Genomic DNA, 23914 nt, shown 5'->3' with positions numbered 1-23914 from the left:
TTTCCTTGTGCATTTCAGCTCTTGGCCACAGTCATGTGGTTTTTCATTGAGATTGCTCTGGGCTTCATCTGGCACCTCAGCTAGTCAACTACACTGTTGCAGTTTTCTAGGAAAAGCTTGCCCTTAACTAGCAAGTGCTTGTGGATCCCCATTTGTACTATTTGTAAGGGGCTTTGTTATTCAAGGTTTAAAGCCAATTCTTGTTCTCATCAGCTGAAAGCACTGTCTGATCTCATTTCTCTTGGACAAGCGTCAGGAGAAGCAGTGTTGTTGACTCAGTTGCTTTCTGCACTCACTGAAGCGAAAGGAATAATAGTGAGAACTTCCTCTTGAGGTGACTGGAGGAATCAGGATTGCTGATGGAAATTGCTTAAATGCTCTCCAGATTTTCTGGCACTCTAGCCAGGCTTTGTTGTGACACAGTAGCCCCAGCTAGAGCCTAACTTGTGAGTGAAACTTAGAGCTACTTCGGTCAGTCAGGATTGCTCCAGTAACTTAGAATTAGCCTCCACCAAAAGCTGCATCTACTGGTTTCTGGGCAAAGGATATGGTCATCGCCCACCTTGGCTGGGGTTAGGAAGCATTCAAAACTGCTTAGCTGGATGTGGTGACAGAAAATGTACAGTAGAATACACTTGTCCTTTAGTGCCACTTAGTCACAACTTGTGTGGAGGTGGGGAGGAGGCAGAGACGTAAGTACGTGGGAAGTGTAAAGAAATACTTGTTTCCTGTCCCAAAGAGTTCCTATTTCATGCCAAGGGGGCTGGCTCTATGACTAACCTGGCTCAGCCCACTGAGAGTACCCTCTGTTTTTTTAGCAGGCTGCTTTCTAAGGCTGCTTAATATTTCAGTAGAGCTGCACTTTAACACCTTTTCTTCCTTGTCTTCCAGAGCACGGAGTTCTCAGAAACCCCATCTCCAGACAGTGACTCGGTGAACTCTGTAGAGGGGCACTCTGAGCCATCCTGGTTCAAAGACATAAAGTTTGATGACAGTGACACAGAGCAGATTGCTGATGAAGGAGAAGATAACTTAGCCAGTGAGTTTCACCTGAGTCTTGTTCTCCCTCTGCCTTCTCCCCTGTTATCCCCAGTCCTTCAGGACATAGTAGTTTAACCATGTCTTGCTTTATATATGTGTGTGCGCGTGTTTGTGTGTGTGCGCACGGGGCTGTAAGGATCTAAGCAAACTATAACCTAGCTAGTCCTCCTGTTTCTTATGATGGATACAGTATTTTGTATTTAGTGGAACTAGTAAAGCTTCATGCTTCTAATGGAGGAGAAGCATGTAAATTGCTGCCTTCTGTTTCTCAGGCAGACTTCTGCTTGATTTGGGCCCTACAGTAATGCACTAAAGAATGACCAATATGTCACATGCACACATGAAGAAAAGATTAGAGCTATGAAAATACTGTATTCCTTTAGTATTGCACACTGGTCTTTATGTATTAAAGACAATTTTTCTCCTCTCCGGTACCCTCATGATACCCATTTGAACCCTTCTCCTCCCTGTATCTTCCCCCTTACCCAACACTAAAAGACTCCGCCAGCCCTAGCAAGCGCACTTCAGTCAGCAGCTTCCAGTCCACAATGGACAGTGATTCAGCCGCCTCCATCAGCCTGAACGTGGAGCTGGACAACGTGAACTTCCATATCAAGAAGCACTCCAAGTACCCACATGTGCCCCCTCACCCTGCCGACCAAAAAGGTATGAGGTAGTCACCAGCTGGAGTTGCACATGATGGAGAGCTGGGCCTTAACAATACTGACCTATTCAGACACTACTTTTGTAGCTGTCTTACAGAGGGGGAAATACGATATTTAGCTGGCACTCGCTTGCAGTTTTGTTATGCTCACCTCTGAGGAGGCTCAGTAGACCTATTGAAACACCTTCTCTGCAGAGTGTGTAACTTCCCCTGTGACTTTCTCTTTGCAGTTGAAGCAAAGTCTCCTGCCCATACATAATAGGGCAGATCCACATATACAGTTTCTGGCTAACTGGGGTGGAAAAATAATTCATGCATAAACCAGTTTGATATGTGTCTCTATAGTTTGACATTAAACTGAAAAAGCAAGCAAGAAAAAAACCCCAAACAACAAATGAACAAAATAACTTGGAAGAGCTCTGTGCTGACTTCTAATTGTACCTTAATAAGCTTACATTCGACAGAAGAATCTTACTGATGAGCAGTAAGGCCTAACTTAATCCATATATGTAACATTTGTTCAAAAGAGAACATCTACTTAAGCGAAGTAGTTAGAAATCAAATACTCAGTGTCGAAGACTTCTTTTGAAAGTTTTCTTTTCTCCTAAGTAAGTACTAAATTTAAAGACTCTAAATACAAGCAAAATCCTTACGGAAAAAATAATGTGCCTGCCTGTTGACAACTGCATTCTCTAAACTGGACAAGGGCTGACTGAAACAAGGGCTTGCCACTGGCTTGGGTCTAGTATATTCTAGTTGCTTTACATGCTGGGTAGCAATTGATGTCTTTGCTCTGCTTCCTTACCTAAGGTTACATCACATTTGTAGACTTCTGTCTTTGGCTGCTTCTAAGGAGTTTCTTATTCTTGTTTCACCCCACCCCTTCAGTATTTCCAACTTTAAAAGATGGTCCAGTGTTAAATAATTTGAACTCCTAATGAATTCATCCTCCCATGGATTGTGGATTGGAATGCAAGACTTACCTTATGCTTGCATACAGATTGCATTTTCTGAAACTGTGAAATGGTCACTGAAGAGAGTGAGGGAAGAGAACTGGTCACAGCTGACTTTCAAAAGTATTTTAGACTCGGGAGAGACAGTGATGCAAATTAGAGGGTGCATTTATCAGTGCCTATTGTAGTCACATTTTGTTATTTGCTAAAAATATGTCTAGAAGAAGGGAAATGTAACTGCTTATTTTTTCCCCCAAAGAGAGGAGCAGAACAGGTTTGAAAGTTGAGTTGATGTCAGATGACTCAACAGTAGGGATGGGTCGTCAGCACTACTGACACCAGCTTGTTACTGGTTCCTTTCAACTTGTTTCCAGCTCCTGCCCTAATCAAATGAAAAGCTAATGCATCTGCAGAGAAGGAAAGGTGTGAAGAGGGAGAATATATCAATGAATGCTTTTTAGGAAGGAGGGGTGCTGGATTAAGTGAGTGTGAAACAGGCCCAGGTGTGCTGCAGTATCCTATGAATTTACAGCTGTAGCAGGTTTATCTTTATCAGTGTGTGTTGGCAGTAAAGCAGGCAGTAGTCAGTTTGGCTCTAGCCAGTGTTAAAGGACTTGTAGAGTAATAGTCCTGGTTTCAGACCTATCTTAGTCTTTATCTCCTTATACAAAAAGCAGTACATGATGAAGGGGAAATGTAAGAAAGCCTACCTCTCTCGGAAACTGTTGACCAAATCAAGGCTTCTCATAGCCAGAACTGAAGCTCTTGTGAGAAAGATTTTGATGATGGAGAGCTTAGAGATCAGCAGAAAAGGCAAGTGGTGAGGGGACTGAAAGGAGACTTGTGTCTTTTAATTATATATGTTGGCAGCACTCTGCTATCCTTGGTGAATCTCTGCTGACTGGTGTTTGTTATCTGTCCTGAAATGTGTGGTCTCATAACCAGGTTATTCTGTAGGACTGTAATTTGTAGTAGAAAACTGGGAACAATTCCTTTTAAGAGAATGGGTTTCCCTTGAGGGGAAAGTATCAGTAATATGCCCAGAACTGGGATAGGGTGGAGGTGTGAGTCATTAAAAGGCACTGTGGAGATGTAGGCATTATCCTGCAGGATTTTTTTGAAAAAAAATTTGTATCCTCTGCAAATATGGAGGACTTGCTGTGCATCTTTTTTTTGGATTCCTGGCATGAGAGTCTGTAGAGGAAAGACCTAACTAGGGACCAACAAGTTAAAATGAATGACAACAGCTTGAATAGCAAGAGACACTTCTTGGCAATGGGGAGACTGACATTTCGTAGGTACTTAGATATCTGTTTGCTATTTAAGGCCTTCAAAAACCAGGTGGGACAAAACCCAATACTGCATACTGCAGTGCCTAGAGTAGTGAAATGGATGACTTCTAAAACTTTCTTCTGGAAATATTAAAGTCAGAGTGCAAACACTTTTACCTTGTGTTTCTGACTTATCCTGGCTATATTCAACAAAAGATGCCATCGAGGATGTTAGAGTACCGCAATGGTTAGACAGCCAAGACTAGATAGTTAAGCTTCTATGTAAAATGGGACATGGTTATTTTAAGAACAGAGTACTGCAGTCAATCAGCGACATGGTGCGTTTGCTGCCATCAGGAGTCAGTAACTCCCCATGACTATTATGTACATGTGTATTTGGCTTGATTTCATTGGAATTATCTTTTGTCCTTAGACTGGATGACAGTGACTTAATTTTCTTTGAAATAATGAAGTGAAACTGAAGATCACACCCACTTTTTGAGGCTAGTAACTCAATTTCTTCACAACTGTATAAATTACAGTCCTTGGGGGAGGATTGACAGGACAAAACATCAGTGCTGGATGTGCAGGTCAACTTTGATTTAAGTGGCTAGTGGGTTTCTTCAAATGATTAAGGGATATGCAATTTCCACTAGTCACAGAGGTCAGCTGCTTTGAAGCAATGGAGTGTTCTATTGCTGTGTTCTAGAATGGAGTGGTTTGTATATAGTCTGAGTCCAATGGCAGGACTTCTTGTGATGTTGTAGGCTGACTAATGTCTGGTGTGTTTCAATGAAATTCTAGTGACTCCAAGTTAGCTGGCTTGTAGTATCTTACAAGTGAGTATAGTGACTCATTTATAGTGTCATCTTCCTAAAGATAATGGTACTTTATAGTGTGTATCAAAATGGGAAACAAAGTAAGATTGCTTTCTGAATTTAAATTGGGGGATGAGATTGACTTGTTTTAAATGTGGGTTTTAGTTGCTGTTTTTAAAGAGATATAGTTATCAATATGGGAAACTTTATTTTCTAAATGTCCTTGCAGCCAGATACCCTTGATCCTGGTAGCAGGTATTTCGGGTAGTTAATTTTTGATGCCTGCATCTAGTTAGGAGGGGGAAAGAGAAGAGGATCTGCGTAACCATGACACAGTTCCTTACCACCGTTGCTTGCAAGGAGCCCTTTTGGTGCACCTTCTTTTGAAAAGGTGCACTTCAGTTTTCAGTGGATATCTGTGGATGCATGCATCCTTTTTTGTGTATGTAGAGGAAAAGCTGTGGTTGCTAGCCAGTCTGTTTTGATGTTTAACCAGAGCAATCTTGTAAGGTGTATAAAATCTGTACCTGCTGGTTTCCACTGGAGACCTGTGAATTTGTGTGCATTGTGGTATTTGCTTCCAATGATGCCCTTGAATATCAGACCTAGGAATTTGTATGTTCTGGGGTGGGTTTTTTTGGTTCTTTCTTTTTGTTGTTTTGTTTTGGTTAAGCTGTTCAGGGGAGCTTGTAAGATAGTCTCTCGATAGCTAACTGCTTGCAGGCAAGGCTACAAAATATGCTACAGGAACCTCCTCCGTCCTCCAACATTCTGTGGGGCATGATGCCTGTAGGGATGATGAAAGGTAAGAAATGTGCTTGTTAGGAGATACCACTCTCACTGTCTCAAACTCACACCTGTGAGTGTGGTATCTGTGCAGTCTAGGAAGAGGTATGGTATCTTACCTTGCCAGGAGCTTCCTCTGGGGCAAATTGAAAGCAAAGTTATAGGAGGTGAAGCTGTATTGAAGAGAAGCGTTCCTGGTTTGGAGGTGCCATCTGTGTCTTTGTCCAGAGCAAAATTAAGCTTAGGTTTCAGCTGGGGTTAACTCCTGCCTTGGCCATGCCAGTCAGGGATATGTGTCAGACCTAATTTGAGTGTGTTCACAGTAAGAGCTGCTGCCCTGAGGCTGTTGCAAGGCGGAGAGAGATGGAGGTGCTAGTATACATGCTCATGTGTAGTTACAGCATGACATGACTTTCTCTAGGTAGTTTGTAGAGCTGTGGGTGAATGAATGCTGAGGGTGAGGCAGCTTTAATCAAGCAGTAGGTTGCTTATAATGCTAAACTCTTCATCTAAGCAAGAGATGAAAAGAATCTGCAAATAACCATCAAGCTGCAAGGAAGGCTTGCAACTTCTCTTTGGTACACTGATCATCTATTGAGTACCTGTTTGCAAACTGGGCAACTGCAGACAAGCTCAGATTTTTAAACTGGTGGCATGTAAGGGGTCTCTTTAGTGCTGCTGTTCAGAGACTTGTGATTGCTTGTGTCCTGTCAGCTTTCTGTTGCTTTCTGTTGGTGTCTGAAAGCTGTCTGGCTTTGCATTCTGTTTGTGGCAGTAGGTCTGGACCATTCTCAGGAAAGGTGATAAAGGGTTAGCTTTGGACTTCAGATCATCATGCTATATAAGCAATTGGGCTATTGTTCTTGTTTTCCCACTGTAGAACCCCTTTTTGTAGAAGCAAGGAACCAACTAAAGGCACAACAAGCTAATGGCCTCTGGAGAAAACAAGCTTTTTGTAGCCAGCCAGCCTGCATGAAAGATCAAGATCTAGCAAGCTAAACAAGTGTGGTAGATGGAGCTTCATCTTATTTCCCATATGTAAAGTGATATATAACTCTTGGTTTCCTTTGTTGCTGGGAGTCCACCTCTCTCAGCATGGATTCCTCAAAACACTTTAAACTGTTTTAGACTTTAGAATTCTAGCTCTTGAAACGCAGGCTGTCTTTTGTTTCCTTCACTGTGTAAGATAATTCTTATGGCTGGGGTCACTCTCTCGGTCTAAGGTACTTCATTGGAGTGTGAGAGCAAAATAGCTTTTGAAGCTGCATTTTTAGACCAGAGTGAGGAGGCCATTCCCTGTCTGGACACTCCCGTGGTGTCTACTCGCAACTTAGCACCTTTGTATTCAGATCTAGAAAAGTGTGGTGTGGGTCAATTGGAAAAGCAAACTCTTAACTCCTAGTTCAGTCTTTTCTCCTGTCTACTTTGTTTGTTTTGTTTCTTCACAGTAATAAGTACTATTTTCTTGTCATCTTAAACTTTTTGATAGAACAAGAATGAGAGGATATTCTTGTCTTGACTACTCATCAAGCTGTTGCTAAATTGGTGACTAAACACTTAGATGAGTAATGCTGCTTCTTCTGGTGTGGGCGTGTACATTGTAATTATATGGGTGCACCAATGTAACCTGTCATTTTATTTTTCTCCGCCTATCTCCCTCTTCTTTCTTATTTCAGAGTACTTGAATCCTGAAAACGGAGGGCAGCAGATGTTCTCTATAAGTGATGCTTTTATTAAAGGTAAGGAGAAACTTCAAATGTTGCTGTTGTGCAGTTTTAATATAATGATGAAAACTCCTCAATATTTCTTTAATAGAGCATTGACTCTTTAGAAACATTTACTTGACAGTAAATCTGAACTTATTTGTGGCAAAACTGATATATAAACTAAACTTTTTGGAATGTACTTTCAAGCTTAGATTTTTTTCACTTCTCGGATTTCTTCATTCAAAAGCACTCAAAGAAAAGCTTTTACTTTTTTTTAAAAATAAGTGTAACTGGCAAGTCTGTTCAACTTCCCCACCCACAAACTTATGTAACAGACATGGATTTTAACTTTCTGTGCAAGCAAATGAAGGTGTGATATGGTTAATTGCACTGCTTCTACAGAGTAGCTTAAAGCTTCATCTTTTAAATCTTTCTGAGTTTCTTGTTGTCACCACCACTACTACTACTGAAATGAAAGGCCATTAGACACAGTTATGAGTTTTAAAACCCATGTACCTTCCAGTATTGTGGTCAGGTGTACTTGTGGGCTTTTTTTTCTCCCAGTTAATGCTAATGATTTTGGTGAGCTTGTAAGAGGAGGAAATAAGGGGAGACCCCAATGTCTGTGCAGCCAGAAAAATAAAGTCTTTGATTAAATTGATGCTTAGTTTTTAACTGAGCTTTTGCAGGAGAAAGAAAAGGGAAGAAACCAATGTAACTTGTGTTATTCTTCTACACAGCTAATTTTGGGTATGGAGCATCTGGAAGAAGTTGTTTTTAAAGAGTCTTTTTTTTCAATAGTCCTGCTCAGATTACTATTGTAAAAGGATTTTGTGGGTGTATCATGCACTCTGAGGAGTTTTAAGCTTGAACTCTGAAGGCTTACATACTTGCTGATGAAAATTGATATGCTACTAGCTTAAATGACTTACAGTCAACCATTATGAGAATGGGGAAGTTTGTAACTTCCCTCTGTAATATTATAATACCTGTGTGGGAAATAACCTAGTAACTCTTTCAAAGCACAGTAAACTGTGTTGAAATAACCTCTAATCTTGGTACTGCAAAACAGAGAACAGTTCTAAGGAGTTACTACACAATATAGTGATTGAAAGCAGCAGGCCCCGTCCAAGTGAGGACTGTCTTACACTGTCGAAACATGCTTTCTGTTTCCAAAACCAGAAATGGCTGTAGTTCATGCTGACAAGTAGGATTTAAAAAATTGTATTCAGTGGATACAGCCTTCATTGGCATCCTGTTTATCATAGCAGAGAGGTACCTGTGTGTATATGATGGTTAGGTGGATGGAGGTGAGTGAGAAGATGTGCTGAGATCTTTTGAAAAGATTGTGCCACTTTCTTGACAGAAGATCCTTGAGAATTCTGTAGTATTAAATACTGTGACATAGGCTATGAACCAGCCTGCTGACAGCTCCCTTTGCCCCAGAGCAACAAAGAGGTGGTGTGTGGGATCAGGGCTGCAAGTCACATAAAGGTTCAAAAGTCTGACATATGAATTGGTAGCATAGCATTTCTTTAAAATACATTTGGGAGATGTGCTAAACAAGGCCTTTAGGAAGATATTTTTGGTACTTGTGCTGCAGCCTGAATGAAGTAACTAGATCTTTTAATGCCACTTAGACACAGATGTCTTCAAAGCAGCAGCTTTTTGTGGATCAAATTGGTGCCTTTGACCAATGTTCTAAGTCTAAAAGGCCTTATGATTATGTATTATGAATAGACACGGTATTTGGAATTTGCTGCTTATTTATGGGCAAAACTGGGATACAAGATTTTTGTTTTTTCCTTGCCTTAACAAACTTGGTAACAATTCAATTCCATAAGAGAAAACAGTCTGTTCTCTACTGGCAGTACAAGAATTTTAGTAGCTCACTTTCCTTTGGACACTCACCACTGTTATAATACTGTTTGCTGCATCATGTTACCATGACATCTAGCTCAAATTCAGTATTTCAAGAGGCTTAGACTTACGTCTTAGTAAACTGTTTCATCTTCAAAGTAGCCTTTCAGAAAGACAGGCATTCAACTGTGACCTTGTATTAACAAGGTTTGTTTGTCTCTTGCAGAGTCATTATTCAACAGGAGGGTGGAGGAGAAGTCCAAAGAACTCTTTTTCACACCCCTAGGCTGGCACCACAGCAATCTGGATCTGCTGAGAGAAGAGAATGGGGAGAAACAGGCCATGGAAAGGCTGCTGTAAGAAATATGTAGAAAAAGGAATTTGCATACCTTGAGTAACAATTCTTGAAGCCCTTGTATTCCACCAACTTTCAGTGGGACTTGATCTACAGTGGACAATACAAGGAACTAATTTGCATTAAGGAAACAGCATTTTTACAGTATATTTTGATTGCTTTTTTCCCTGTGATTTTTATAGATTGAAGTACAAGACCAGTGTTGACTGTAGAATGTTCTAGGCAGCTGTTCCTTCAGAGGACTTCCTGTGCTGTAATGTCAAGAAATTTATTTGACATGTGACTTCAACTAATCACTGCTCTGTATTTTTCTCAAGAGACATCTATTTGTTTTGCCTTTTTCACAGGTCTGCTAATCACAACCACATGATGGCACTGCTTCAGCAGCTTCTATACAATGAGTCCCTGTCACTGTCCTGGAGGGATATCATTGTACCTGTGGTCTGCCAGGTAGTTCAAACTGTACGGCCTGATGTCAAGAACAGAGATGATGACATGGATATCCGCCAGTTTGTCCACATCAAAAAAGTAAGTTTCAAACAGTGGATCTAGGGAAACAAAAGGATGCAGCTGTTGGCAGCATCCTTTGTTTGAAGAGTCCCCTTCCCACTGCCCTCAGCATGTTCATTGGTGTAATTGGCCAACATGGCCTTTGGGTAAGGTGGGGTTCTAGGAAAAGTTACACAGAAGGAACTTTGCAACCTGTGAAAGGTGCTTTAATGCCCTGGAGCTGACCTCTTCTTTCAGGCTGTAGGCTGCAGAAGGTAGCAAAAAGCAATACCTCTGTAATGACTTGCTTCCTTTTTTGGTTTCAGCTTGTTTTGTGCTTGGATTGGAGATGTACTGAATGCTGGATAAGTAGCTTGCAGGACTCTGTGTAGCAATCTATTGCCCTATAACTATCCATTATGGAGGACTGAACTCCTCCCATGCCAAGTACAATGACTTTCTTCAAGAGGAAAGCATAATTGTTATGGGATGGTACATCCAGTTCTGCCAGATGGCCCAGTGTTGACATTGTTGAACTGTAAGGCTGGAGTTGTGGCATGCAGAGCTTCTTCTGAGAGGCTGATGTGAAACTAACATCCAAGGAGCTAGTGTGACTGAGGATCAAAAGCTTGGGCCTATTTTTCTTTGGCAAAATTCACCTCAGGAGGCCTGTTTTGTTTGGAAGCCATGTAAGATATGAGGAGAGCCTTATGGTTCTGGTGGTAGCTCCGTGGCATCTCTTCAGGCAGCATCAGTTGTTGCTGCCTCTCCTGAAACTCCAGTTCAAAGAGCAGATGTTCAGAGGTGAAAACTCTTCGTAGCTGTCTGCTGTTTTCACGTGCTGATAACAGAAATGTCCTCTGAAACAAGTTATTCAGAAACGTGTTTCATGTTGTTTTACTCCTGTGATTGGTTGTGACTGTAGGCACACCAGTGAAGTGTTTGTGTTCAAATAGTAGGTGGAGGTTTGTTTGGTTTTATCTTTTTTTTCTTTTTTTTTTTCCCCCTTCTGTTTTCGTTCCTTACAACTTGTTTGTTGTTAGTGGAAGTGTCATGTGCAAAGGTATATGCTCCCCATGACCCATAGAAGTTAGGTTTCCTTATCTTCCAGAGTGTACTTGGTTTAACAAATATGCATCTGTTGGGAGGGGTGTAGAGATCCTGGAACTTATTATTTGTTTTCATGTTGTCCTTAAGTTTGCCAGACTTTAAAGGGAAAGAGTTGTGTGTTCAGCATGACTGTATGTGATCTTTCATTTGATAATTGAGGGCATAGCTGAAGCTTGCACATCAGCTACAACAGGTATTCCATATATTAGGTTTACTGCATTAGAAGTTATGGGAGTGTATGACACTTCTAAAAATGTTCTTTGCTTTATTAGATCCCTGGTGGAAAGAAATTTGACTCCATGGTGGTGAATGGATTTGTTTGCACTAAGAATGTTGCACATAAAAAGGTAATGCAGGCTTGATTAATCAAGTGCTGGCTGTAGTGTACGCTGAGGAAACAAGTGTGCTGTGACTTCCATTTTGTGTTGTGAAGCTTCTCTCACTGTTCAGGAAGTTTGTGAGCTTTTCCTAGTTTGAGAACCTAAACAAGAATGTCTTTTTAAAGCACTTCTTTTCCAAGCTGTTTTCTTTTAGCCCAGAGATTCTAGGGGTGGAAGCTTTCCTCATGCATGTATCAAACATCCTTTCTACCCCTACCACCCCAGAAGGCATCTAATAATTACCCCAAGTTTTAGTCAGAAAAAGGCATTTGTGGTTCTGACTTACCATAATACAGTAAAGTGAGCTTTTAAATAAGGCAGGAGGTCAAGATAGAAGTGATCTGAATGGAGGCTGCAAAGTGTATCAAGACTTCGGGGTGACTGTGGAAACCTCTAGCATTGCACTCTTACTAGACAGTAGCTGTGAAATTCTAACAGGTGTAACATCTTCATGAGAAGGAAGAATGTGTAGTTGGGTCTGCAGGGGAGCATAGCTGAAACACTACTGTGGGGGAATCAATCATGGGAAGTCTTTTTTTTTTTCTTGTGTATGTTTTCCCTTCCAGGTGTTTGTATTTTTGTTTTGACTGTTGTGTCTTTCTTAGATGAACTCTTGCTTAAAAAATCCCAAAATTCTTCTGTTGAAGTGCTCAATTGAGTACCTCTATAGAGAAGAAACAAAGTTTACCTGCATAGACCCTATAGTACTTCAGGTGAGAGCATGCTTTTGTTCTTGGTTTAAATTGCTTCAGGTCTAGTGAATCAAACAAAATTATGATCAGTGCACATCTCTTTTTTTTTTTTTTTTTTTTCGGTGTGTAAGGTGGAGTTGAGTGAGTGGGATTGCATAAGAAAGAAAAATTTCCTCTTCTACAGCTAGCTAAGACCACTGCTGCACTAAATACAGTACAAACTTGTAGTCTTGTGCTGAGGGTTTTTGTTATCAAGTTACATGTACTGAGAGCGATCTTATGATCCTCATAATTAAATGCAGCATTTTAGAAAATAAGTTTTGTTTTTAATGATACACTGTATAAAGAACATATGGTTCAGAAGGTCAGAACTAGATATGGTTTAGGTGCATGAAGAAATAGTAGAAAAGTTAGTGTAGGTGAGGGTTAGCTTACACCCATGTTATTTCTTGTCAGGCTTGAAAAAATGGGACAACCTAATGAAGTGACGAACTACAAAATGTCACTTTGGAACAGGTGCCCTGCCCCTGTGAGCAGGGAGGTGCCTTAAGTATGAAAACACTGAAATGGATAGACTTTTTATTCAACACACTGCATTCCTGTCTGAGAATCAGTCTTCATATGTTTGCCAGGATACTTCTAACAAGGGTATTTGGTGCCCTACTGAGCTTGGGCCATAATGTTTGTTTCTGTATTTGACTATTTACTTAGCATGCATTTAAGACCATTTATGTTTGGTAATTAATAAACAGGATTAAAGGTATGAAAGCTTTAGCAATAAAACTTGTCTCTGCCTAGTGAGTTGGTTTTCTAGTAAAAGCTTAAACTGAGACCTGTAATTTGTTTGAATGGGGTAGAAGTATCTACTATACTTTCTAAATATTGGTCTCTGATTATTTCACTGTCTGCTTCAGAAAATGATCATAAGTATTTGTGTATCTGCATTAAAGTCCTATTGGACAGAAAATACTACAGAAAGACGAGTTCAATTGAAAAGGCTGCCATTTAGCAAAAGCTTTATCTTCACTACACTAACATGAATGTTAGTTCATTCTCTCTGAGGAGCTGGCAAACTGCTTTTGTGGTATCTTTCTCTTGTACAGAACTTTTCAAACCTGACTGGTGTGAGCTGCAATAATGCAATTGAGAATACCTGGCTTGGGAAGCTGTATCCTCCCTCTAGCAGTGTAGGTCTTTAGTTCTGATAGCATTGCAGCCCCGCTTTGTCTTTCTGTGCATGGTAATAAAAGTGTGGGGAGGATAGTGAGATGGAGCCAATTAGAAGAGCAATTTTGCAGTGCACAGCATTTGGAATCCCACTCCAGAAGAACTGTCCCCAAGTACAGATTTAGGGACTGAGGCTCTGTGTACAGACTTGTAGAGGCATAGAGCACTGGTATACTCTTCATGAATGGAAGTGTCTCAGAGTGTCAGCACTCGGCATCAGCGTGTATCTGAAGAAGGTGGAGAACATAATATTGCAAACAGCTTTGGTTTAGAATTCTCTAGTTCTAGCACCTTTCAAACATAAAGCCTTTTTCCATGTAAAGTTATAAGGTGCCTGTATAAATGTTTGGATTCTGCTGCAGGTATCTTACTTCAGACTGTCATTGGACTATATCCTCATGTGCAATTAGTGCATATAACAAATTACTGATAAAATGGGTGTTGTGCTGTGGGGGTGGGGAAATGTGCATGATGGCGCTTTCTGGATGGGTGGTTTCCCTCTTTTATAGGAAAGGTCAGTACATAAATGGGAGAGAAAGTAGTATTAAGTATTTAAGTGTTTGGGTTTTTTTTTTTAGATGGGTTTGCAGTAGTTAACTGCTATACTTTGTTCCTGTGTGCAGGAAAGGGAGTTCCTGAAGAACTACGTACAGCGGATAGTTGATGTCAGGCCTAATTTGGTCCTTGTTGAGAAGACCGTGTCCCGAATTGCCCAGGACATGCTCTTAGAGCATGGTATCACTCTGGTCATCAATGTCAAGCCGGTGAGCATTTCCTGTCAGAGTCAGACTGGGCCTTGTGGTGGATCTCTGTAACTTCTTGTAGCAAGCTCCCTGGAGAAAGCAGAGAGTTGTCTTATTTTCTCCTCTAACCAAACTTGGGCTTTTTTTTTAATAGTACTTCTTTTCCAAGAAGGCAAGACAGGCAAACCTAGAGTAACTTTACCTCAGCTCTTCACAGCTACTCTGCTGTGTTCTTGCTTAGTAGGTCCTTGTCCCCTGGTTTGGTTCTAGTTAACTCTTGACTCCTATTTATAGCAGATCCTGTGTGGGTCCTCAGTGATCCCTAGAGAGCCTCTCTGTCCCTGTGAGGCAGGGTACAGACAGCCAAACAGAGAGTGGCTTTGCGAGTTGGCTGAGCTCCTGATAGCCAGCACTCTGCTGATTGCGCTGTACCTCCTGGAACTTTTTTCACTTGAACAGATCCAGATATCCCAGGGAAGGGCAAAATCTTACCTCTCACTGGAAATATTTACCCAACTGCTTTTTTAAGTTTCTTGTATGTTGTGGGTGACTGGGTTTAACCAGAGTTTGCATCTCAGTGAGAGGTTTCCTGGATCACACTGGCATTTTTTGTTGTTGTTGTTGTTTTGGGGTTTTCTTAAGAGCAAACTAAGGATGCTATTTTCCTCTTTAAACTGTAGATTCTTACTGTTTTTTTCCATTTTTACAGCAAGTCTTAGACCGGGTAAGTCGAATGACCCAGGGAGACTTAGTGATGTCAATGGATCAGCTCTTGACCAAACCGCGTTTGGGAACCTGTCATAAATTTTATATGCAAGTTTTTCAGTTGCCTAATGGTGAGTAAAGCTTGATGTGTCTTAGCTTGTGTGTGTGAAAGGATAAATGCTTTACTCCTCTTATCTAGATCTGAACTGTTGGGTGTCTTGTGTGATCAAGTATTATTCTTCCTACTAATTTTTCTTTACTTCTGTTACATCTTAGAACTACAGCGAACTGACTGCAGACACAAAGGCATGATCTTACTAAGATGAGACACACTAGATTTTAATTAGGCTGGCTTCTTCCTTCCAAACTGTTTTTTCTCTTCCCACCACCTTGGACTTTGTCTAGTCCAAATTTCTGTTCAAAACAGGAGGGATTAATTTCAATGCAGGATCAGATTTCTCAGGGCTTCATCAGCCAACTGTTGAAAATATTGCAGAATGGAGATTTTGTAGCCTGTCTGGGCACCTGTTCTGTTGCTTAACCATCCTCAGCATAAAGAATTTTTCTACATAGAAACAGAGAATCATAGAACAGCCCTGGTTGGAAGGGACCTTGAAAGATCATCTCGTCCAACCCTAACATATCCAATCAAAACTTGCCTTGTTGCAATTTGTGCACACTGCCCATTTTCCAGTCATTGTGCAGTGCACCTTTGAGAAATCCGGTTCCTTTTTCTCTGTAACCCCCTTTAGGCATGGGAAGTCTTCACAGGAAGAAGGAAAAAATGCTGCTTGACAGGTTACCAATGGTACTGGCACACATAGATGCTGTTGATGCAAATCTTTGTGGAGATGCAGTCTTTGCATCTCTTCCCCTTCCACTTCCCCATGCCCTCTTCCAGCCTTTAAATTGCACTCAAAATCTTGTACACTTTTGACTTGTAAGGATGAGCAAATGTGCCTGGGAGGATAGTGGTTCTTTTGCTTCACTGCTGCAGAGTCTACATGGTCTTGGAATACACTGTTTAGGCCAGTGTGTTCCATGTGGCCTTCACTTGGACTTTATGATGACTTGTTTTACAAAACAGGAGAAGTTTTATAGCAAATGCTTGTTTTGCTTGCAAAAATAAGTTATTTCAGTACAGTGATGTGAATTTCTGCAGCTGGATTGTGCTACCGATGTTACTTGCTCTTAGTCGCTGTTACAGTCTCTTCAGTGTGTGAGATACCTAAAAGCAGATTAATTGTAGTTGTCATCCTAACTCCTATGGTTTTCTTTTTCTTATAGATCAGACAAAAACCCTGATGTTCTTTGAAGGGTGTCCCCAGCACCTGGGTTGCACCATCAAGTTGTGTGGTGCTGCAGAGTATGAGCTGGCTCGTGTGAAGGAGATCCTGATCTTCATGGTCTGCGTGGCTTATCATTCCCAGCTGGAAATATCTTTCCTTATGGATGAGTTTGCCATGCCCCCTACTCTGACCAAAAACACCTCCTTTCACTCCCTTATTGAGGAGCCAGGAGATGAAAATGAACAACAGAACCTCTTCAATGGTGAGGATTTCAGCACAGCAGTCAGAGACATTGAACTATCCTCTGAAAAGCTGCCTGTAATCTCTGAGTCGGTGTCCTCTGATGAGGTCAGCTTGCTTGAACAAAGAGGTTTATTTGAGAGAGGTGACCAAGAGAACAGTCAGCTGGAAATGGCATCCTCAAAACATCAAGAGCACCACAAAGTGGAGTCACCGTTTCCAGTATTCAACTCTGTACCTCCTGGAATACCCGAAACATCCCTGCTGCCCCTCCATGGTATGGACCAGCACTTGATCACTCTGGATAGCCAAACATTAGAGCCTCTTCAACAGGTGGATGATCTACAAGACTCCAAGAGTCAGATGAGAGTCTTTAGAGACCCTCTCCAGGATGATACTGGTTTATATGTCACAGAAGAGGTAACTTCTTCTGAGGATCGTCTCAAGACTTACTCTGCAGCATTTAAGCAGGAGTTGAAAGATGTCATTCTCTGTATTTCTCCTGTAATGACGTTCCGTGAACCATTTCTTTTAACTGAAAAAGGCATGAGGTGCCCTGCCCGGGAATACTTCCCTGAGCAAGTTTACTGGTCTCCTCTCCTCAATAAGGAATACAAGGAGTTGGAGAGCAGAAGGAAGAGACAATTATTGCGGGATCTCTCTGGACTACAAGGGATGAATGGGAGTATCCAAGCCAAGGCTATCCAAATCTTACCTTCTCACGAGTTGGTTAATACTAGAATAGCAGAACACCTAGGTGATAGCCAGAGCTTAGCTAGAATGCTGGCTGACTATAGAGCCAGAGGAGGGAGGATACTACAAAAAAGCACTGATCCCTTTGCCCAAAGTAAGGATGTGTGTAGTGTCCCTACTGGAAAAACTGGGTGCAGAATTGAAGAGGATGAGAAGGGACTGGCTCAGAGTGAATCCTCGTGGTCTCATAAGGTAAGATTCAAAGCTATGTTACTGAAAACCCAGGTTACATCAGCTACAGAAGGTGTAGTGTCTCATATTAAATGTTAAATCAAAGTTGTTGTGGTTTGGGGTTTTTTTGTTTGTCTTGTTTTGTTTTTTTTGGGGTGTGTGTGGTTTTTTATTTTGGTTGGGGTTTGGTTTTTGTGGTTTTTTGGGTTTGTTGTGGGTTTGTTTTTTTTTTTTTCTTTTTGACTGGGTCAAAACTGCATTTTAGATTGCAGTGCTCTGGGCACTTAAACAAGTCAGTATAATAAGGCACTATGTGGATATAAGAAAGCAGAACACAAGACTGACTGCAAAATTTTCCTGAGAAGGGAAGAGGTTGTGAGACTACTTTCCGAGAAATGCACAAAATCGGCTAAAGATCAGTATATTTACGTTGCCTGTTCAGCTCAGGTGTACATGACTGATTTCTGAAAATGAATACATGAAGGGGGAGTAAGCTTAGAGAAGTTCCTGAAGCTGAGCTTTCTTGCTGCTTGTATTGGTGATTTCTAAAAGCGTAGTATTTTCATCTTCAGAGGGTGTAATGTCATGGAGACAGCAGTAGGCTGTAATTACATTAAAGTATTTGTTTGTAAAATTTGGGTGATCTGAAGAAATGTGAGAATCTCATAATTGAGAGGGGGAATCTTCTTTGAAATTTCCAAACAAGGCAGTATGTGCTTGTAATCAAAATACTTAGTTTTGGGCAACTGCCATGAAAGCAACTAACTTGTATCTGAGGAGAAGGATCTTGGAACTTTCTTGAACTGGAAGCTGTTCAGGAAAAAAGTCTGTGAATGAGAGCAGCAGAACTGATCTCTTGAAATAGTCAAATGTTTTGGTCCCTGAGCCAATCAGCCCCCAAGTTCATGAGCAGAAGTCACTTTTCAATTGGTACTTAAATGTAAATTTGTGTAGCTTCGCAGGCCATAATCTTACGAACTGTAAGAGTAGCCTTTGCTCTGGATCAGACTGGTTGATGCTGTTTTAAATTTATTCAGTGATCAATGAAAAGTGGTTGGGAATTTCATAGTTCTGTAGAGTGTGGAAGGGGAAACAGCTTCATTCCAGCAGCAGTGTGGTAAATATCTTCACAGAGGACAAAGTTGGAAGTATTTCTATAGCCTGAATCAGTAACTGAGGTGTATATATATATTGGCAGAGTTTTGCCTCCAAGGTGTCCTGAACTGTACAGTGCTTTGGAGACTCTGGATGTTCGTCTTGGGGCTTTTGTTCTTTTATGTTTCTCTTAGCTTCCTTTCCACAGAAACACAGGTGTGTGCATTGGTTTCATTATGCATATTTCTTATGCTGTTCTAAAACTGGCAGTTAGCAATTATACATGGTACAAGTCTACCTGAAGCTCAGAGATAATATCAGGTTAATCTGTACAAAAGGAGTGAGCAGACATTTGTCTGTAAATAAAACTACTAGAGCAGAATTTCGTCATCAAGAGCTGTGTGTGGATGGAGGTGTCTGTAACCAGTAAATGAGTTGTTTTCTCTCTACCAGGTGGATTGCCTGAGTCCAGTAAACCATCAGAGGCTCTGTGTTCTCTTCAGTAGCTCTTCTGCTCAGTCCAGCAATGCTCCAAGTGCCTGTGTTAGCCCCTGGTATGAAAACTACTCCTCTACACCTTGTATAGTTGCTATCTTTTTTCCTAAGTCAAGGTCAGTGCTCACCTCATAGCGGTATTTATTTGAGGACTCCTTGGTAGATTGTGGCTGTCCTGTAACAGGAACTGTTGCCAAAAGAATTTTGTCTTGCCTGGTCAGGTGGATCCAGAGCAGTATCACATAGCCTTTGTAATCCCCAAGGTGTGAATGAGAAAGTCCAGCCTAAAACTGAATACTTTAGTTGGTCTTTTCACTGCAGGGTGTGCAGTATGTGTGGGGAGGACACCGCATGCAGTCTTGTGGGGAAGAGTTAGTGTATATAAACGCAGAAGAATGTCCAAGCCCAAAAATAAGCCTTGAGAGAATCTCAGAATACTTCCAGATTATATTATCTGAGAGTGGCATTTGAATATATTGCTATCTTTCTGTAATTATAGTCAGTAGTATTAAGAGCTTTAACTATATTTCCAGCTTAGGGGGCTGTAATTTGTTAATTGTATGCAATTTATGACACGCTTCTAGCTCTACTAAACAGGACAGGTCTTGGTGTTTCATCATCTAGCTCAGGTGAAAATATAGAGATGGGTCTCTTACAGGGAACGGTCTAGAGTTCCTGTAAAAGCTTAGGAATGAACCAAAGAAGGTGGTGATAAGCTCACTAAACAGCAACAATAAAAGGATGTAAATTACTGATATTAGAGATGTCTGAATTGTGACACTTAAACTGATACTTACACATTTTAAGTGGCTTGGTCACCTCAGGTGCTGAGAAAACAAAAGTTGCTATTAAATCTTCTAGAAGGATAAGGTTTTCTTAAGGCTTTTTCCATCTTCTGGATGTACCTTTTTTGTAACTGTTTAAATGTTAGTGTTTGAGGCTTCAATCTGTCTAGACTTCTGTGCCTAGATATTCTTGAACATGATCTTCAATAGTGCAGTTGAATTGTATTCAACTTTTAAAAGTCAAGTTTAAAGTTGTTCTAGTAGGACTCTGATCTCATTATTAGCAAACTTGACAGCAGGGATCTAGGAAGGGTAGTCAAGAGAAAAAAAAAGCTTTTAAAGGTATACAGGGCTGAAGAACAAGCCAGCAGTGGGTGCTGATCTGTGCACCTAAAGGTCATTGCACAGCTAACAGTGGCAGTATCCACACTCTAAAGCTTTTATTTCTTTGCTTTAGGATTGTGACTATGGAATTCTATGGGAAAAATGACCTGACTCTAGGGATTTTTCTGGAGCGCTACTGTTTCAGGTGAGGAGGAACTTATTTCTAAATCTCATTCTAAACAAAACAAAAGCTGTTGATAGCTCTGTGAAGTTGACCTGCTGCCTTCTTCATAGACTCTACTTCCTGTGCACTTAGGAAAATAGCATGCAAGTCTGCAGAGCCAGTTGTGTCCTAGTAAAGCTTACCACTTAAATCTGTTGTTCCCTTTGCTTTATTATCATGCTGTAGTGAAACAGGAACTGGATTTAAGAATCCACTTACTCATGCTCACTTCTTACAAGCAAATACATCCACTGCTTTCCCATGTCAGCACTATCCCTCTTATTTCCTTTAATGAGGAAGTGGAACAGATTAGGAAACAAGACTTACAAGTTCATAAAGACAAATGTGTTCACTTCGCACTTTCTCAGAGCGATTAGGGCTGTAAGGCCCTAGTTAAGAGTCTGAGCATGTATTCCAAATGGCTGTTTTTCAAGACGAGCAACTGTACTGATTACAATTTTCTGAGGTTCCTATTTGAACTTTCATACGAATTCTGGAAAAAAACCCCTACTCCTTCAGCGTTATCTGAACATCTCAGAGTAAGACTTTGTCATATCTGCAAGGTGGCTAATATAAATGGTCCAGAACACTTTTAACCCTGGCAAAGTACTGTGTAATTTATTTCATCTGACAGGTGCAAGTTGTTATTTCAGTAATAACCAGAACTGCCAGAATCCCATATAGAGTCTCAGCAGGCTGTGAAGCTGGATAGAGTAGCCTGTGGCTCTGCAAAAGACAATATTACTCTGTTTTCTCCATTGGCCACTTGTAGGAGCAAAATGTTCTTTATGTTCAGCCCTCTCTGGAGGAACAAGTATTTCTCCTTGTGCTGATCAATGAGGAGGAGGAGGTTAGCTGCCCACTTTTAAGTTCTTGTTTCTCTCTGCTGAGTGTAGTGTGTGCTAAAGTGAATGCTTCTCAATCTCCATAGTTTCAGTAATTAAATTTTTTTTTTTTTTCAATATGAGCAAGGAGGATCTGGGCTTTTATAGGCTCTTCCTGTTTTTGAAGAATTCCCTCTTTCACTTTGGTACCTAAACAATTCAGCTTTTATTTTTCTGTTGTCAGTCTTTCCTCCCTGACTTAAAAGAAACCCATCCAAGGAAAGGTCATGCTTTTTTTCTGTTCAAAGAGGTTATATGGCACTGTTTTGCTCACCTCTTCCTTCAGGAGCTGAAACATGACCGTTTTGAAAGCTCTTTGGCACATCTTTGTCCTCAGTAGCCTTTGCTCTGGTACGCTGCCCAAGTGGTCTTCTAATTTGGTGCGAAGCACTTCCAGGTGCTTGATCAATGTTTTGTGGACTATATAGAATGTAGTCCAACAAGAATATGTTGGTAGAAAGTAATTCATTGTAAAAAGATTGTGATAGCAACCAGTATCCAGTCGCTGCTTTTGGGACCTGTACAGCCATTGCTGGCAAGGGAACTTCCCTACATGCTATTTCTAAATGAGTACAATTCAATCTGCAGAAACAGCCTTTACTAAAGGCTTAGGAAACTTGTACAGTAAAGATAAGTACTACTATGATACTAAAAGTCATATTAGATACGTTGAACCAGTTCTTCAGCAGTTCCTAGCATATGATCATTCATAAGTGTTTCCATTTCTCTCTGTAAGGCCTTCCTACCAATGCCCCAGCATGTTCTGTGAAACACCAATGGTGCACCACATTCGTCGCTTCGTTCATGGGCAAGGCTGTGTGCAAATTGTGTTAAAGGAGCTGGACTCCCCGGTCCCTGGGTACCAGCACACCATTCTTACTTACTCTTGGTGTAGACTGTGCAAACAGGTAAGGCTGTGGACTTGAGAATCATTGCTATTACAATTTAGTATTCCTGTTGTGACTGCATCCCTAGAGTTATGGCTAACCTAGCACAAAACCTGTTACTGATACAGATGTTCTTGTGTATCTACAAATTCATTTCGTAGAACTGGGGCTGTTGAAGGTGAAACATCTTGTGTGAGGTAGTTCTGTTGGAAAGTGTCAAACCTGGCTCTGAGAGGATAGGTTTAAGTGGAGTTGATATATTGCAGGAAACTGATTTTTGACACATGGGAAAAAATTGAGTTGCCCTCTTAAAGGTGAAGAGTATAGTCCCTTCCCTGCACTGAATTAGTATGAGCATTAAAAGAATGTATGTATGGGGAAGGGCAGATGCTGAAACCTACTGGCTCAGTAATTGGCTAAAACCGCTTGGTATTCTTTCATCTGCTATGGACTGGATAGTCTGCATTGTATCAATGTGATGTCTAGACTTCCTTTAGTAGTCATTAGAAAGTAAGTAAAATCTTCATTAGAAGAATGATAAATTGCTTTAAAAAACCACAAGATAGTAAGATTGTGTATTATCTGAGGCTTGTTCTGTAATTTAGCTAAGAAAACATTACCACCTGGATACTCATCTCTAGCCAAACATTGTAAAACTAAGAGCCTTCAAAGAGATGAGAATAAAACTTAATTAAAAAAAGATTCATGTAGTGCCTGAAATGCAAAACATCTATTACCCATGTGGATGACTCAATTCACCTACTTATGCTGGCTTAAACATGGGTGTTGGATTTAAAGATACCTGGAGGAAGTTAATGTAATTGCTGAAGGCAAGCCTGATGTTGCTGTGTATACACCTGTTCTATAACCTTTTATTTCTGTGTGCTCATGTAAACACTAATATGTTTGTGGCTATTAAGTATGTTTAAAGCAGTGACTACTCTAAGCTTGCAAGCACTGCTGAAGCTGAAATACACTGCAGAGCAATACCAATGTATTTGTAGCTGAAGAATCACCAGGGAAAAAGTACATGACGAAACCTCTGCAGCTGACTGGGTTGCTGGAAGTTGTCTCTATGCAGAGAAATAGAATCCCAGGTACAAGCTTCTGTCAAGGATATGTTTGCACTCACGCAGCTTAGCACCTGTCATCATGAACTACCAGTTCTTGTTTATACAATTTATTGTAACTATGTGTTGGCCTTAGCTTTGCATAAATGCAGTCTATATTGTTTAGTATGTTTCAGGGTCATGGGTGCTTCTGGTACTAGAAATACTACATTGCTGTCTAGGTTAGCCTGTCCTTAATCTTGGTTGAAGGGTGAAATTAGGACATGGCTTTCAATTTTTCAGGTGACACCAGTTGTTCCCCTTTCCAATGATTCTTGGTCTATGTCTTTCGCAAAATACCTTGAGCTGAGATTCTATGGGCACCAGTACACTCGAAGGGCTAATGCAGAACCTTGTGGTCATTCCATTCACCATGACTATCACCAGTATTTTTCCTATAATCAGATGGTGGCATCTTTCAGGTGAGATCCATGCTAAAAACTTCCTTCTCTCTAGTACTATGTGAAGCATATAGCTCTAGTAGGATTCGTCAGGTCTGTCTTTCACTTTGAGTACAGCATGGGATAGCATAGCTGCACTATAACCACAAGTGCAGGATTGTGTGCTGGCTTGCAGAGGATATTGTGGGTGCCATCACTGTCCTGGATGGGGCGGGCAGTGTTCCTAAGAATGGCTGGCTCCAGTTCATGATACAGAAGAGAAACACTCTTCCCTGTCTAATCTCAAACTTTCAGAGTTTTGTTTTGGAACATGATCTGTGGTTGTACTTTTTGCCTAGGAGATAAATGGACAGGGTGTTATTGCTACTAAAAGTAACTAAAGCCCTGGACGCATTGACAGTGCCCCTTTTCATATAAGGGCCACAAACCACAATATGGTGTAGAATTACTACTTTGTG

General features: G+C 40.8%; 1 protein-coding gene across 7 annotated transcripts in view; it reads left to right on the top strand.

Annotated features, from left to right (window-relative positions):
- PIKFYVE (phosphoinositide kinase, FYVE-type zinc finger containing) overlaps positions 1-23914 on the top strand; it is a 70060-nt gene that overhangs the window by 27242 nt on the left and 18904 nt on the right. For 4 of the 7 annotated variants that reach the window (XM_069781615.1, XM_069781612.1, XM_069781611.1 and 1 more), the window contains exons 11-24: positions 892-1039; positions 1540-1707; positions 7210-7272; positions 9326-9455; positions 9802-9982; positions 11326-11400; positions 12039-12146; positions 13976-14116; positions 14805-14931; positions 16088-17274; positions 18802-18902; positions 20086-20157; positions 21796-21967; positions 23299-23477. In XM_069781615.1, coding sequence (XP_069637716.1) covers positions 892-1039; positions 1540-1707; positions 7210-7272; positions 9326-9455; positions 9802-9982; positions 11326-11400; positions 12039-12146; positions 13976-14116; positions 14805-14931; positions 16088-17274; positions 18802-18902; positions 20086-20157; positions 21796-21967; positions 23299-23477 — 2852 coding nt within the window. Of the gene's footprint in view, positions 1-891; positions 1040-1539; positions 1708-7209; positions 7273-9325; positions 9456-9801; positions 9983-11325; positions 11401-12038; positions 12147-13228; positions 13313-13975; positions 14117-14804; positions 14932-16087; positions 17275-18801; positions 18903-20085; positions 20158-21795; positions 21968-23298; positions 23478-23914 lie in introns of all 7 variants that reach the window. The other 3 variants (XM_069781608.1, XM_069781610.1, XM_069781613.1) reach the window with 2 other exon arrangements.

The sequence above is a fragment of the Haliaeetus albicilla genome, chromosome 4 (assembly GCF_947461875.1).
Source record: "Haliaeetus albicilla chromosome 4, bHalAlb1.1, whole genome shotgun sequence".
Classification (NCBI taxonomy): Eukaryota; Metazoa; Chordata; class Aves; order Accipitriformes; family Accipitridae; genus Haliaeetus; species Haliaeetus albicilla.
This window is presented reverse-complemented; position numbering and strand designations above follow the sequence as displayed.